This window comes from Sander lucioperca, chromosome 15 (assembly GCF_008315115.2).
Source record: "Sander lucioperca isolate FBNREF2018 chromosome 15, SLUC_FBN_1.2, whole genome shotgun sequence".
Lineage (NCBI taxonomy): Eukaryota > Metazoa > Chordata > Actinopteri > Perciformes > Percidae > Sander > Sander lucioperca.
In genome coordinates this window covers 13,101,582-13,114,992 of record NC_050187.1, presented here as the reverse complement: position 1 = coordinate 13,114,992, position 13,411 = coordinate 13,101,582, and the positions used below count along the sequence as shown (strand labels likewise).

Below are 13,411 nucleotides of genomic sequence, written 5' to 3'. Positions count from 1 at the left end.
GGGACAAAGTACATATAATGTGAAGAAGGGGAGTGACAAGTGAGGATGGCTGGATGGGAGTTGTTATCAGAGCCATTTGGCTATCTGGGTGGTTGCCTAAAGAATAAGCAGTGGGGCAGAATAGAAATCCTGTAGTGCGGCCCCGCATACTGATGACCTGGCTGTAACGGCTGGATTGGCTCTCCGGCAGTTATTCATTAAGCCATTAAAGGAACACAATCAACTCATTTGTGTGGCCTTCTGTTTCAGACTGTTTTTTCTTCCCTTTGTGCTCTGCTTTCTTGCAGGAGAGAGAGAAGAAACAGAATACACGTCAATGAATAAATCTGAGGCAAAGTAAAGAGTGAGAACGGTTGGACCTGGGCGGCGAGCCGAAGCCAGCTGTTGGCTCTCCTTCTGAGCAGAAAAGAAGTCATTGCTGGCGGAAGAGACTCATGCAAGAACCAATTCACTTTTAAGAAAGTTTGATAAATGAACGAATGTTCAAATTCAATCTACCTGGGTTGAAATGAAAGCAGGCTAATTGCAAAGAGCACTTGGATAATAACAGTTTTTTGTTCTCACAAAGTGACTGCCATTAAACACAAGAGCCACAGCCACTTTGCCTCCTGTTGAGGGGTGAGAGCGCCCTCTTGTGTCAACATCTTTAGAGAGGAAACGGCACACTGAAAACATAACGTTGATTTTATTGCCATCAATATATACATATATCTTATTTTTTCTCTTGTAATATTTATATAGCATAAAGCATTAGGATCACTGTACAAACAATGAACACAGAACAATGAAAAAAGGCTTACAGTTTCTTTTGTTCATCTAAGTACAAAGAAAAGCAGCAAGTTTTAATCACACTAGTGCCTAATCATAAGAGGCAGTGCAATACATGTTGCTTCCACAACACTGCATGACATGATTGGAGGAAGATACACAGCACCAGGTAAACTACAGCTGATTATCTGCTGGGTTGTGGGACTCTATGAGATCCTACAGTATGTTGGTGGAGCTATGTGAAATGGATCTACAGGAACATGTAGTCCCCCACTGAAATAGGCCTGGGTTGCCATAGCGACACTGCCTGGGGTTAACTGTAACACAAGAGAAACAGCACTGACGTGTTTATGAAACACAATAACACACTTAAAAAGGTCCTGTGGATGGAATTACGGTCTCGATTCAGGACCACTAAACACGTTACAAGGTAATTAAACACACAATCACTAAAGTCTTTGTATTGTCATGCAGATGATTTTGATGATCAGTAGATAGTTCACTATGACAACATGAGGCAAAAGCAGAGCAGGGGAGATGTGGCAGCAAGTCTAAACCGTTTGCTAAACTGTGTGTGTCAGGCTTTGTGATCGTGATGGGCAACAGTGGGAGCAGCACAGATTATTGTTTGTGTGTAAGTGATCCTTCAGAGTTACAACACATTTTGACAGCTCTTCTTGTAATACGCACACACCAGAGAACAACCTCATCATACAAACTTCAAAGAATATAGAGAGAAAAATATCCTCTCCAAGTCTTACTAAAAGTAGAAAATTAAAAATTCCATTTGGATGGAATGGATTACCCAGCGTCTATTCAACTGGACTCTACACAAGCTAATTAAATGGTATCACTCAGGTGGCAGCAGTCAGATTCCTCTCCCCTCTGTGCTCTGGGAGATGAGATAATATACTAATACGTGTCTAATAAGCGCAGAGTGACCTGGCTAATTTTACTGCCATCCAACAGTTACAGCTGTAGAGGCTGGTGCAGCAGCAGGCTTTGGTGAGTCAATTACACAGCACCACCTGCTGTGTATATACAACGGCCAGTCTGTTATGTGTCTGTCTAGAGCAATATTGTGTCTCTGTTACAAGGAGGGTAAAAAAAGAATCAAAGTTATCATTCAAATGATGCAGTGTTTTTGGTTAAATCAAGAGTGCAACAAAAATAATGTTGGAATTCAGTTAGTAGACATGGATTAATAGTGTGTGTGTGTGTGGGGGGGGGGGGGATGGGGGGGGGACACGACATTATTTTGGGATAAATCCATTCTGCCACATTTAATCTCAGCAGCAAAAAGGCTAATTAAACCCGTAGAGCTACAATACTTTGAAGTTATTATTACAGGCACACAAAATAAAGCTTAACAAGCAACCATTAAAGAAATCTAATGAGTTAAATTCATTAATCAACAAAAACACAGACTTTTATCAACTATGCCAACTTCACTTGTTGGGGGGGAATCAGGACAAGTGTGTTTTCTTTTGGGGATGTTACATGCATACACATATGTGCACAAACACACACTGGTCATACCAAACATTAAGAAATGTCAAACTCGCTACAGACACAGACTTCAGTGACGGACTGGCAACTTCACATGGAGGAATCTCCTCATATCTCCTCTCTTCTCAGGATGTGGAGATGATGATCATGATTCCCCTGTGATGCCGACACAGTTAATACACGATGGTCACGTTATTGAAGTTAGAATGAATGGCCGTCCCTTGATTTGTACCAAAGAGTGTGTCATTTGTTCTCTTCCAAACTTCCCGTCTTTCCGGGGTCACTCGGTGCTATCCTGGCTCAGCTCGACTCCCTCTTCGCCAGGAATGGCTTCTGGCACGCTTCCCTCTCCCTGGAACAGCTCCTCCATCAGCTGCTGCCCAGCGCTGCCGGCCCGTGATGCCCACAGAGCAGCGCCCTCCCGCAGGCCCAGTGAGCGCAGCATCCGTGCATACTCCAAAAATACAGATTTGATAAGTTTATGTGCAAACGCAGGTCAAGGAGAACTGATAACATTTTATGGGACAAAAAAACCCACCGTGAGCCAATGAAAGCTGTCATCACTCATATATAATACTCACATATTAAGTCATGACTTGAAACTACCACACTAGATTATCACATCCTCAAAATTAAATTAAAAAGTGTAACACATAGCCACTATAGAAAGTGGTAACCAGTGTTGATCCAATGAAGCTGATTAGAGGCGCATTATAACATATTTAACATCAAAATGTCCACATAAAAACACCTAGATAACTGAGTTTGAAAATATAATGAATGCAGGTGCTTCCATACAGAATTAAAGGGATCACTGAATGGTTTAGGGACAAACATAATATGGATTAGATATGGTGACATTTGCAGTCACCAGTTCTTAGATACTCTAAACCCTATTTCCCTGTCTGTTCAATATCAGCAGTACCATACATTTAGATGCAATACAAGTTTTGGCAGTTGTCTATTTTTCTGTGCTTGGCATTGAGTGGCATTTTCTTGGCTCCAAATGGAGCTGTGTGCAGCGAGCTAAGAGGAGGTGCTAAATACTGGCTAACTATTAGATAAAATACAAACTACAGCCTCCAAAATGTATATAACATTGAACATTCAACACCTCTCTAAAACAGCTTTGACATAAAAAGATTATCACCTTTATGAAGGGAGGATTTGTTGCATGGCTGTGGACTGCATTAGTTAGTTTTAGCTCGGGCAACTGAATGTATCCAGCCTCTTATCCACATTGCACTGAACCTTGTTTTCCCTACTGTCAATAACAGATTAGTTGGGACACACACACTAGCACTTGTGCCTAGGGAGTGCAGTGTCTGGGCCCAGTTTATGTTTGTATTATAAATAAATCTGTCACTCACCGCCATTTCTAAAAAAGCACAAAAGCGGATATTAAAGGTATAATATGTTTCTTTTGTCGGTTGGTGTTTGTAAACACAGCATTCAAAGCCGGCCCCTCCTCTCCGGCTCAAAGAGCCAGAGAGAGTAAAAAAAGAAACGGTGGTCGAGCGAGCTAGAGTGTGAATGAAGAGAGTGAGCAGCGATACGAGAACAACGCCGTGAATCAGAGGAATAAAAAAAGTTATTTTTGATTGTTTTACTGCGGCTGTGTTTCAAAGCACAAATAAACACATCCAGACCTCTGTGGGAAGGGGACACATTGACCGGATGTTGCGTGAATGCAGAGCTTTGTCCTGTCGCTGCGCGCGTGTGTGTGTGTGTGTTGGTTCAACAGACACACCGACTGACAGAACAGAGCAGAGGTCACCTCTGGGTGCCTTCTGCGTCGGTATCAGACACAGAGGGGCGTGACAAAATGGCAGTATTGAGAATGAGAACGGGCTGTACGTGCGTTATTGGCTAGGGGTTACACACCCGCGTGAGGGGCCCAAAGGCTCTTTGCTGACAGCCATAAATGACCAGCACTCAGCAAAATAAGAAGAACAGAGAAAACACAGGGAGAGGGCAGGGTTTCTGCAGATCCAGACACCACCACGCACATGTGATGATTGAGAGGGATTACTTTTGTCTTAGTCTATACATAGTTTTTTTTAGGAAAATCCTACATATTATACCTTTAAGTCATATGCTCACTAACTCTGAAAATGAGATATTTTTAGCTCTTGGAAGACAGCTTGGCCCTGTGCAGGCTCAATCTGCTCCTGGTCTGGACTTCATCAATCATAATTCACTCATTGACAAATGAGCAAACCAAAAGGGGATGTCTTCATTTCAGTGTACGCACAGTAATTACACATTTCTAGATGAAATATTGTTTTAGGGTGAGTTTTTTTCTTCTTCTGTTAATTGCTACATGTGGCGATACACACAAGGAAAAAATGAATATATAATTAAAACACATTTTCTACAAGTTCTTTACATTATAAATGTTGCGTATATAAAAAGGACTGGCTGGTAAAGCTGATGTATCCAGTAGCCATAAAGTTAACTCCTCACCCTGTTGAGTTAACAAGCTCATCTCAATTGTGTCATGTGACAATATGCTCTATCCTTTACATGCATAAAATATGTTTTTAAAGTCTAGGTTCTAAAAGTTTAACTCTTATGAGTCTGGGGCATAACTGAGCTCTGTGATCAAAGTGTCATAGGATGTGCTTCGTGGAGCATTTAAATTGTCCTTCATTGTGAAAAAGCTCTCTGCAATCGAGTGCACGTCTGTAGCAGAGATGGATAGAGTAACCAGGGGAGCCAACTCTGATTATAAATGATGTTAGAGTGCAGTAATGGGTTTTCAAAAAAGGATATTGGAAGAGTCATTGGCCTCCATCACCCCGTACTTCAGACAGGCTTCAATGAAGAGGGCGGCGCGATCAAAGTGCCTCATACTGCCCAGGAGAGAGAAGGGAAAGAAAAAGGCAGAAGGAGGTGAGAGCTATTGTCAGAAACCAGCATCACCCCTGCCTCGATGCCGTGATCCTAAAGCATACAACAACCCTGTCGTCCTGATGCTGCTCTAATTCTCTGCGAGAGCTTTTACTGCTAGAACACGAGCTGTCAGGGAGAAGAACAAGTAGTCCAACAGAAAATTGATGCTGAGGTAAAAGATACAGGGTCATACCATACCATACTCTGTATACCACACAGCATACACAAAAGAGAGGAAGGTCAGGCAGAAAAAAAATACAGCGTAAATACATTTTATAAAAGGGAATATTAAAGAGTTCAAAGTAAAAGGGAATCTTGATTGTGAAATTAGTTATTTGCATGTATGTATTGTAAGACAGGACTTTTCAAGACCTCAGTCTTAGACAATGCCAAATTCGCAATTTTTTTTTTGAATGTCTGAATATATACAGTAGGCTCATAACAGCATCAATCATGGCACTTACCTTTGTAGCATCTCTCCTACTTTGTAAAAGCATCCCAGGGAAAGCAGCACCATGATGGCTTTGGACTTCTGGTTGACCTGCGGGGAGCAGAGGTGCTCCGCCCAGCGCTTCAGCACATCTGAGCTCTCCGCCGGGTTCAGACGCACCTGGAAACACACACACACACACACACACACACACACACACACACACACACACACACACACACACACACACACACACACACACACACACACACACACACACACACACACACACAACATGCAGGCACTTGGCTGTGTTTCCCACATAATAACACTCATAAGAAATACTTATTAAAATATAGTTGCAAGGAAGAAAAAATGATAAGTGCATTACACACTGCATATATGTTTAAGTGCATTTTTATAATATTCTTACAATTACCAGTAGAACATATATAAACAGTATGTACACACTTAACACCAACCCACCACCCACATGCCCACACACTATCCAAACATTACACAGTATCTGATGTTTCCTGCTGACGGATGCCGCCATGCTGCGTTACCTTAGCCAGCCAGGCGGCCCGGTTCCACTCCCCGTAGGTCTGCAAGTAGCGGCAAGCATCCGCTGCCTTGTCAATCAAACACAGCAGCTGTACTCCCTCTGACAGAAAGCAAAAGGGGAGAATTTGTACACGAATGAGAGTTGGAGAGATGATGACTTTTCGCTACCAAGGTGGCAAACTCTGCCTGGACATTTCTTTACAAACTGCAAATCTGCTGGCAGAAACCACACTCATTATGCAATACGTGGATCGAGGCCAATCCAAAATGTTAATCTATAAAGAATTTTTTCATTTAGAAATTTTTTTTTCAGGTGGATTAATAGCTTTTTAAAACCTTTATAAAATCTATATTTGTATGGTGTCTGGTTCATTTAAAAGGCCTAAAGAATAGATGAATTATTTAAAGATTTTTTTAAGACCCTTTCAAGGCTGCATACACCCACACAGAGAATGCTGCTGATACTCCTTAAAATAAGAGTGGAGAAGGTTGTTCACTGCTTTCAGACATACAGTAACACTACCTGCTAGCTTGCCGTTGGCAATCATGTTAGTGGCCACTAGTTTGATGGTGGACTGTGAGGGGCCTGAAGAGGTGATGGTGGTCACTAGGCAGGCCTTGAGTGAATCACAGTAGTAGCTGGTGTTGTCTGCGCTCGTCTCCAACAGTAACTGCACCGCTCGGTCCGTCTGAGAGCGACAACAAAGAGATGAGGATGTAATGACTGAGGTAGCGAAGAGAAACAAGGCATCAGCAGCTCAGACAGGTAACCAGTGTGTGAGCTGAACAAGACGAGAGTAACAAGGGGATATTATGTTTATTATCGTGCTTTTCATCTGGTGTAGATGAAGGCTTCAGCTGATGCACGGGTCAGCACAAGCTGGCCTCTCCCTGTCTGCCTATTGGAGGACTGCAGCTCTAACACACAGCCTGCTGATTGCATCCTGTGATTAAAGGAAGAGTGGTGACACTGAGAGGGAAGGGAGGTTGCAATCCCCCACAGGCTGAGATGCCAGGGAGGACAGTGGCAGCACTTATTGTCCATCTTGCTTCATTAGACTCCACAGCACCGATATGATCTATTTACTATTATGGCAATATGTATACCCAGTTATGGAGTGTGTGTGTGTGTGTGTGTGTGAGGGAGAGAGAGACATGACTATAATATATAGTATATAGTCTAAAACTGGGACACGTGAGCAGGAACTCTTATCTAATGTTATTCTCATTTGATATTGATATGAATGTAGTCTCATTTTGCCAGACCATCCTCCACACCACTGCGGAGGAGGGTCTGGCGAGTCCACACAGCATTCTGGGATGTGAGAAAAACGTGCTCTGGTTTATTGGCATTTCTTTAAACCAAACACAATCGTCATGGGCATCGCCAAGGTGCCGCTGCAAAATAGCCTCGGGGAAGGAACTTGTTTTGGTGGAACATGTGTACGTTCAAAAGCTGTTTTAGTCGTGCGACAGAAAACTCAGATTGGACAGATAGTCTAGCTAGCTGTCTGGATTCACCCTGCAGAGATCTGAGGGGCAGTTAACCATAGTCGTCAGAAATCCACTGGAGTTTAACATTTCCAACACAAAGAAAGCCCAAGGTACCGGACATCTGGCCGAAAAGAGTGAAATCCGGTGGAATTTCCAGCGGCAATGGAGTAGGATATAGACTAATATGAATGCAACATGTATGTATCTGTAGCTAGCCACCCTACAAGATATGATTGTGTGCAATACGTACCTGACCCAGCAGGAGCAGCTGGTCAGCACATTTCTTTGTGTGGTCATAACTGGAGCGCTTCACCTCCTGCAGGTGAACTCGATCCAACTGGAACTTCTGTTGAGCCACAAAGTAAAGGTTGAGCCACAAGTTACATTTTTTTTTTTTTACATACTGCTTCCAAAGATCCATGGTCAAACTGTGTACATGTGTGTGGGTGAGAGGCAGTAATGGATGGATTATTGGACATTAGTAAGTAGAGTAATGATGAGCAAAAGAGATATGGAGGACAATTATAGAAATACAGATCGCAGAGATGGAGAGTGTAATTATAAAGTCTTTAAAATATTCAGGAGTTTTCACAGCGTTTCTGGTGCCACCGCCTACCACACTCACTATTGGTGCCTTTTTTCTCTCATTATTTCATTACATGCTCCCTGATGGGAGACCAGATTTATTTTTTGGAGTGAGCAAATGATAGGCATGAAAATGAAAACAGCAATAGATACAGTATATTCTAAGTATGAGTTTTAAATGAGATTTTGAGGGGTGGGTTACACAATAAGAGGAAAGATAACAGCATAGAAGAAAATTTGTTGCGTGTCTGTGTGTGTATCTATATCCGACAGAGTAGCTTTACTTTTGCTGCACTTTATTATGATGAATCCTTCTGTGAGTCACAGCCGTGGGCTTGGATATTAGTAATTACAGTCAGACTGCTACCACTGATGCTGTTTTATGACTACAGGATTCAAATGTAGCTGCAGACTGTCAGGGTAGCACTTTGAAAGTCTTAACTATGTGATCACTGCGTGTCCCCTCATTAACTGGGAGTAGAACTTTCACAACAACATAGTACATAATCCATTAAAACATTTTTTCAATAGGACATCTACTTAAGGAAATTAGAAGGCCATCTACATTCTGCTACTTCTATCCTTAATGCTAGCTAAAAGATACTTGACATTTTTCTTAACTGGCTAATTGTCTTTCATCAGAAAAGCTACACCTTTCCTCTCCTCTGCTTCCTTGGGTATATTGATGTAGCCTTGTGGTGGAAAAAAACCTACCAAAGAACTCTCTTTACTTGCACCGTGTGCCAACTTTTTAAGTGCTACCAACAGTTTTTTCTGCAACCTGGACATAAAAAACATGCTTGGGTTCATTACAACTTCAAAAACAAAAGAATTCACCTTTCACAAAAAACATTTGCATTCACTATGGCAACATAAAAGGTGGATGTCTATTTTCAAATGGGCTGTGGCTGCCATGTTGACCAGGAGAGTGATGTGGGGAGACACAGCAGAGGAGGACCAATTAATGGGCATCTTCTGAAGCAACTTTTTCTAACACCCTTGAGGCGACAATTTAAGTTGGAAAAAAAACAGGAGATTCAAGGTATTGTTTATAAGAGCCATCAGCAAGACGCATTGATCCAATTGAGCTTTTAATTGAGCGTGTCCCGGCGTGGGCTAGAATCATTGGAGGAAATGTTGGGGGAATTAAATGTAGTGAGGGCTAAGTGAAAAATAGGTTTGACCTCAAAGGCTTAAAGATGTCAGATGCTTCCCTTAAAGGCTTAGTGAGACAACAGAGGAAACACAATGTCATTGATAATAGATGTACTGTGTGACCAGGGCGATGTTGTTGACACTGTGGATGACAAGGGACAGCCTTGTGTGGGTTTGTTTGAGCGTGGTCTTGAATTGAGGATAGTAATTGTCTCTGCATGACCCCCACGGGAATTTTGAAATGCTGACTTCAGGGCATTTGTCTCCATTGTCTTGGTGTATTAAAGACAGAAAAGGCAACACAAATAAGCAAACACTTTATCTTCGTTTGTTGTTTCACTAACCTGGAAGTAAGAGCTCTCACACAGAACGTCGTGGCAGATGTCCAGGTGGTTCGGAGGCGACGTCTGGGTTCCTTCACTTTTGGCCTGACCCTCTGCAGTGGACACACCTAGCTGACGAGCCTGGGCAAACGACTGGAGGTAGTGGGACGCCACTGTCCAGAAGTGAAGGTCCGACTCATCCCCGAACAACCTGCGATTTACCACAACAACGCATCAGCTGGGCCCAGAGTGGATACTGTTCTTTTTGGAGAAGTTAGTCAAGTTCTGCAGTCTGAACCTGGTTCTTCTAGTAGTTTTCTCACTAATGACCATAGTTCCTGTATCTTCCCGCCCACGCCTCGCTCTTTCAGCTCCCCTCCACCCCCTCTACATCCTTCTGTCTTTTCTTCCCTTTACTTCCCTCAGCCTCCTTAAAACATATCTGCACAGGCCCACAGTTGTTGCTAGGTTACCTTGCCACATTAACAATGGCATGAAAACTTGGCAAATGTGCCGGATGGAGAGACATCATGAGCCCTCGTGGTGAGCACTGTCATAGTATTCGGCGTACCAAAAGGGTCTTCCTAGGTAAATCATTGCTTTAATAACAGGAAACAAAAGAGGGGGAGATATTGCATTTCCACTCAGACTGGCTGTTAGATTTGGCAGATGCTCGAGGGAAATGAGAACTGGAGCAGAGATGAGATCAGAGATGCTGACACCAGCTCTCAAGTCGTGTTTTTTGGTGGAAATATAGAATCACAGCTTGTACAGTTACAGCAAAAATGTATCCTGTTATTTAGGCAGATCATTTGACAGTTTTAAAAAACGAATGCCTCGTAATATTGCATCATCTTGTTTATCTTTCCCAATTACATTACATATTCTGAATGAAGTAAAACGTAAAATAAATAAATAAGTAAATGTTACAATTTTATACTGATATTCCAAAAATAACAGGTATAAAAACTTAAATGATGATATTGAAGTATACCATTATGTACAGATTTCTGCAGGGTTATCACTTCTGATCCATTTAATTATGTCTTGCTCGGTTTAATTATATCCCAGTCAATCAGTAGTAGCTTGATGACAAACCCAGTTCCGCTTAAGATCATTACAAATAGAACCACTCTGCTGTCTAAACTTAACATTCATACAAACAGTCAGGAAGACATTAGCAGAAGCAAAGACATGGAGTCAAAGACTAGTTTAACAAGTGTTTTGTGCTTACAGTTACATTATTATGATAGAGGAAAAAGGTGTTTGCATCCTGAAAGAGTGTCATCCCACTTCCAGGATAGCAGCTGTTTGTCTGCTATTTATTACTTTACTGCTTATAGAAACTATACATCTGTTCAAACTCAGTGACTCAGTACTTCATGAGTCTTTGACCTAGGTGCACTGTCTGAATGTTAACAACATAATTAGGGTCCAAAATTCACTTTTTTGTCCACCAGCCAAATGGCTAGTGAATGTTCAAATTTGACCAGCCACTCAATAGATTACCATTGTTTTTTGGCTGGTGAGTGAAGCAAATCTACCAGCCACTTTAATATTTTACCAGCATTTGGCTAGTAGATGGTGCTAATTTTGGACCCTGAACATAATCAGGCTGGGGTACCAGTAAACCCCCATGTACACAGAGTACAATCAGTGCAGACAACCAACAGCAGTAACTCTGAGAATGCTGAGTTGTAACTCACCGTGAGACCAGGAGGCAGCGCTGCAGCAGGCTGAGCTCCGGGTCCTGCAGCACACTCTTCATATCGCTGGGGAGCCAATCAGAGACAGACAATCAGAACACAGCGAGAGCCAATTACACTTCTCAAACACAACAGGCCCAGCACGGCTGTTACAGGAGATTCCTCTTATCGGTCATCCCACAGACGACATGCTCTTTGGGCCTGCTGTTTAAACACAAAGGACCCTGGGCCTCATACACACAGAGACATACACGTCTTATTGTTGCCATTTGCGTCATGGCACTAATATAAATATTTTATTTTGAGCTACAGTGTATAAAAATCATCAGTGGAGGGAAGTTCAGTTGTTAGCTTTGGTTCAATAGTGCTGTCATATCCTGATCACTATATATATCTTGGCTTGACACTGGACGAGAAGCTGTCAGTGTTCTAGCTCAGTCAGAGGGTAGAGCACTGGGATCGGAACATACTTATATTATACAACTCTATAATTTGTGTGTGTGTCCTGTGTCTGACTATGCTTCTGGTGTTTGGGGTTTTAGTGAACATACAAGTTTTAACACTGTGCCTTATGGAGCTATTCAATCTTTTTTGGGAATCCATAAATTTACTTCACTTTTGACCATTAGTGGAGATATGGGATGGGAATCTCCAACCATAAAACGTTGCATTTGACATAAACGTCAAATGCAAATCAGAGACTCACTAAAAGGATATTTAATTGGGACATTTCCCAAGCAAAATGTTTCTCATGTATAAAGAACATTGGTCTGTTGATATATAGTATAAACAAAAATGATGAACGTATTGTCTCAAAGAGAATAGCTACAGTGTGGAAATTTATGTGAAGTATAATTTTAACAAAAGACAAAGATCCCTTTGTGTGCAATAACGCTCAGTAACATTACCGTTAGCACTAGAGAGCGGCAGGTGAGGACAGACTTTGTTTGTTGTGCGAGCTAGCTGAAATTGAGGTTCATTTTTTGTTTAACTTTCCTGTCTATGAGGACATAAGGGATGTACTTTTTTAAGTTAAATGACATTCAGTTATGTTGATTACTTTTGAGTGAATAACTATGAAAAACTTGAGCTGTGCTTCAGGAAAGGAACCTTTTTTTATTAGCTAAGCTTGGGAGAGAAGGCAGAATGTTTAGTTTAAGACCGAGCTGTAAAATAACTTTACTTTTGTAATGAAATGAAATGTTTGACCACTGCAACTGTACTTTTGCTGTCTTGTAAACCCATGAGGGTTAGGCACTTTGTGTGCGTGACATGGAAAATAAAGAAAATCAATATAAAAAAACAAAATCATCAATCAATGTAACCATCACCATTAAAAAGTGTAATAACTGTTAATCACAAAACAGAAGGTGTAATAACTCACTTAGACAAGGAGTTGAGCTGCTCCTGGATCAGGCCTTTTATCTCGTCTTTCTCATTGTAGTCTCTGAAACAGAGGGATCAAACTCAGTCAAGTGTCTCCTCTCACATCTCCCTAAAATAAAACCTGACCTGATATTACATGGGAAGCCAAGAAACCTGCTTGTTAAGAAAAGTCCATCTATGGTGTCGTGCAATAACAGATGATTTGATTCTAACATTTATGCTGAGGTCAGGTAGCACCCTGCGAGTGCTGCTAATATAGCTGCCTCTTATGATCAGGCAACTGTGTGTGTTTAATGACAGAAAGCAATGTTGCACTGAGGGCTCAGTTAAATGGGGCATAATTACATCAGGCTATAGTAAAACAGAGATGTAGCCGTCTGAAAAAACTAAAATAAAACTCCTCTCTAAGGGCAGCCTTTATTGGCTCCCATGTGACAAAGATTAGTGGCTTACTCTGGTGAATTGGTTAATTTTTTTTATAAAGGTAATAAACTAAATGCTTGGCTGGTTGGCAGATGGTGTGATGGTATAGGAGAATACAGTCTTTCAAATCATGTAACTTACAAATAAGTTTCTATTTCATATATTACTTAACA

The 13,411-nt window shown here is 41.6% G+C and overlaps 1 protein-coding gene across 1 annotated transcript in view; it reads right to left on the bottom strand.

Moving 5' to 3' along the window:
• Nucleotides 1-2,442: 2,442 nt before the first annotated feature.
• The window catches only part of wdr11 (WD repeat domain 11), a 58,280-nt gene continuing 47,311 nt past the window's right edge, over nt 2,443-13,411 (bottom strand). The window contains exons 21-29 of the mRNA XM_031284114.2: nt 12,814-12,876; nt 11,430-11,495; nt 9,745-9,934; nt 7,911-8,006; nt 6,690-6,855; nt 6,169-6,266; nt 5,637-5,782; nt 5,053-5,132; nt 2,443-2,760 (exon numbers count right to left, since the gene is read on the bottom strand). Of these exons, the coding sequence (XP_031139974.1) occupies nt 2,558-2,760; nt 5,053-5,132; nt 5,637-5,782; nt 6,169-6,266; nt 6,690-6,855; nt 7,911-8,006; nt 9,745-9,934; nt 11,430-11,495; nt 12,814-12,876 (1,108 nt within the window). The 3' untranslated portion in view covers nt 2,443-2,557. The remainder of the gene's footprint in view (nt 2,761-5,052; nt 5,133-5,636; nt 5,783-6,168; nt 6,267-6,689; nt 6,856-7,910; nt 8,007-9,744; nt 9,935-11,429; nt 11,496-12,813; nt 12,877-13,411) is intronic.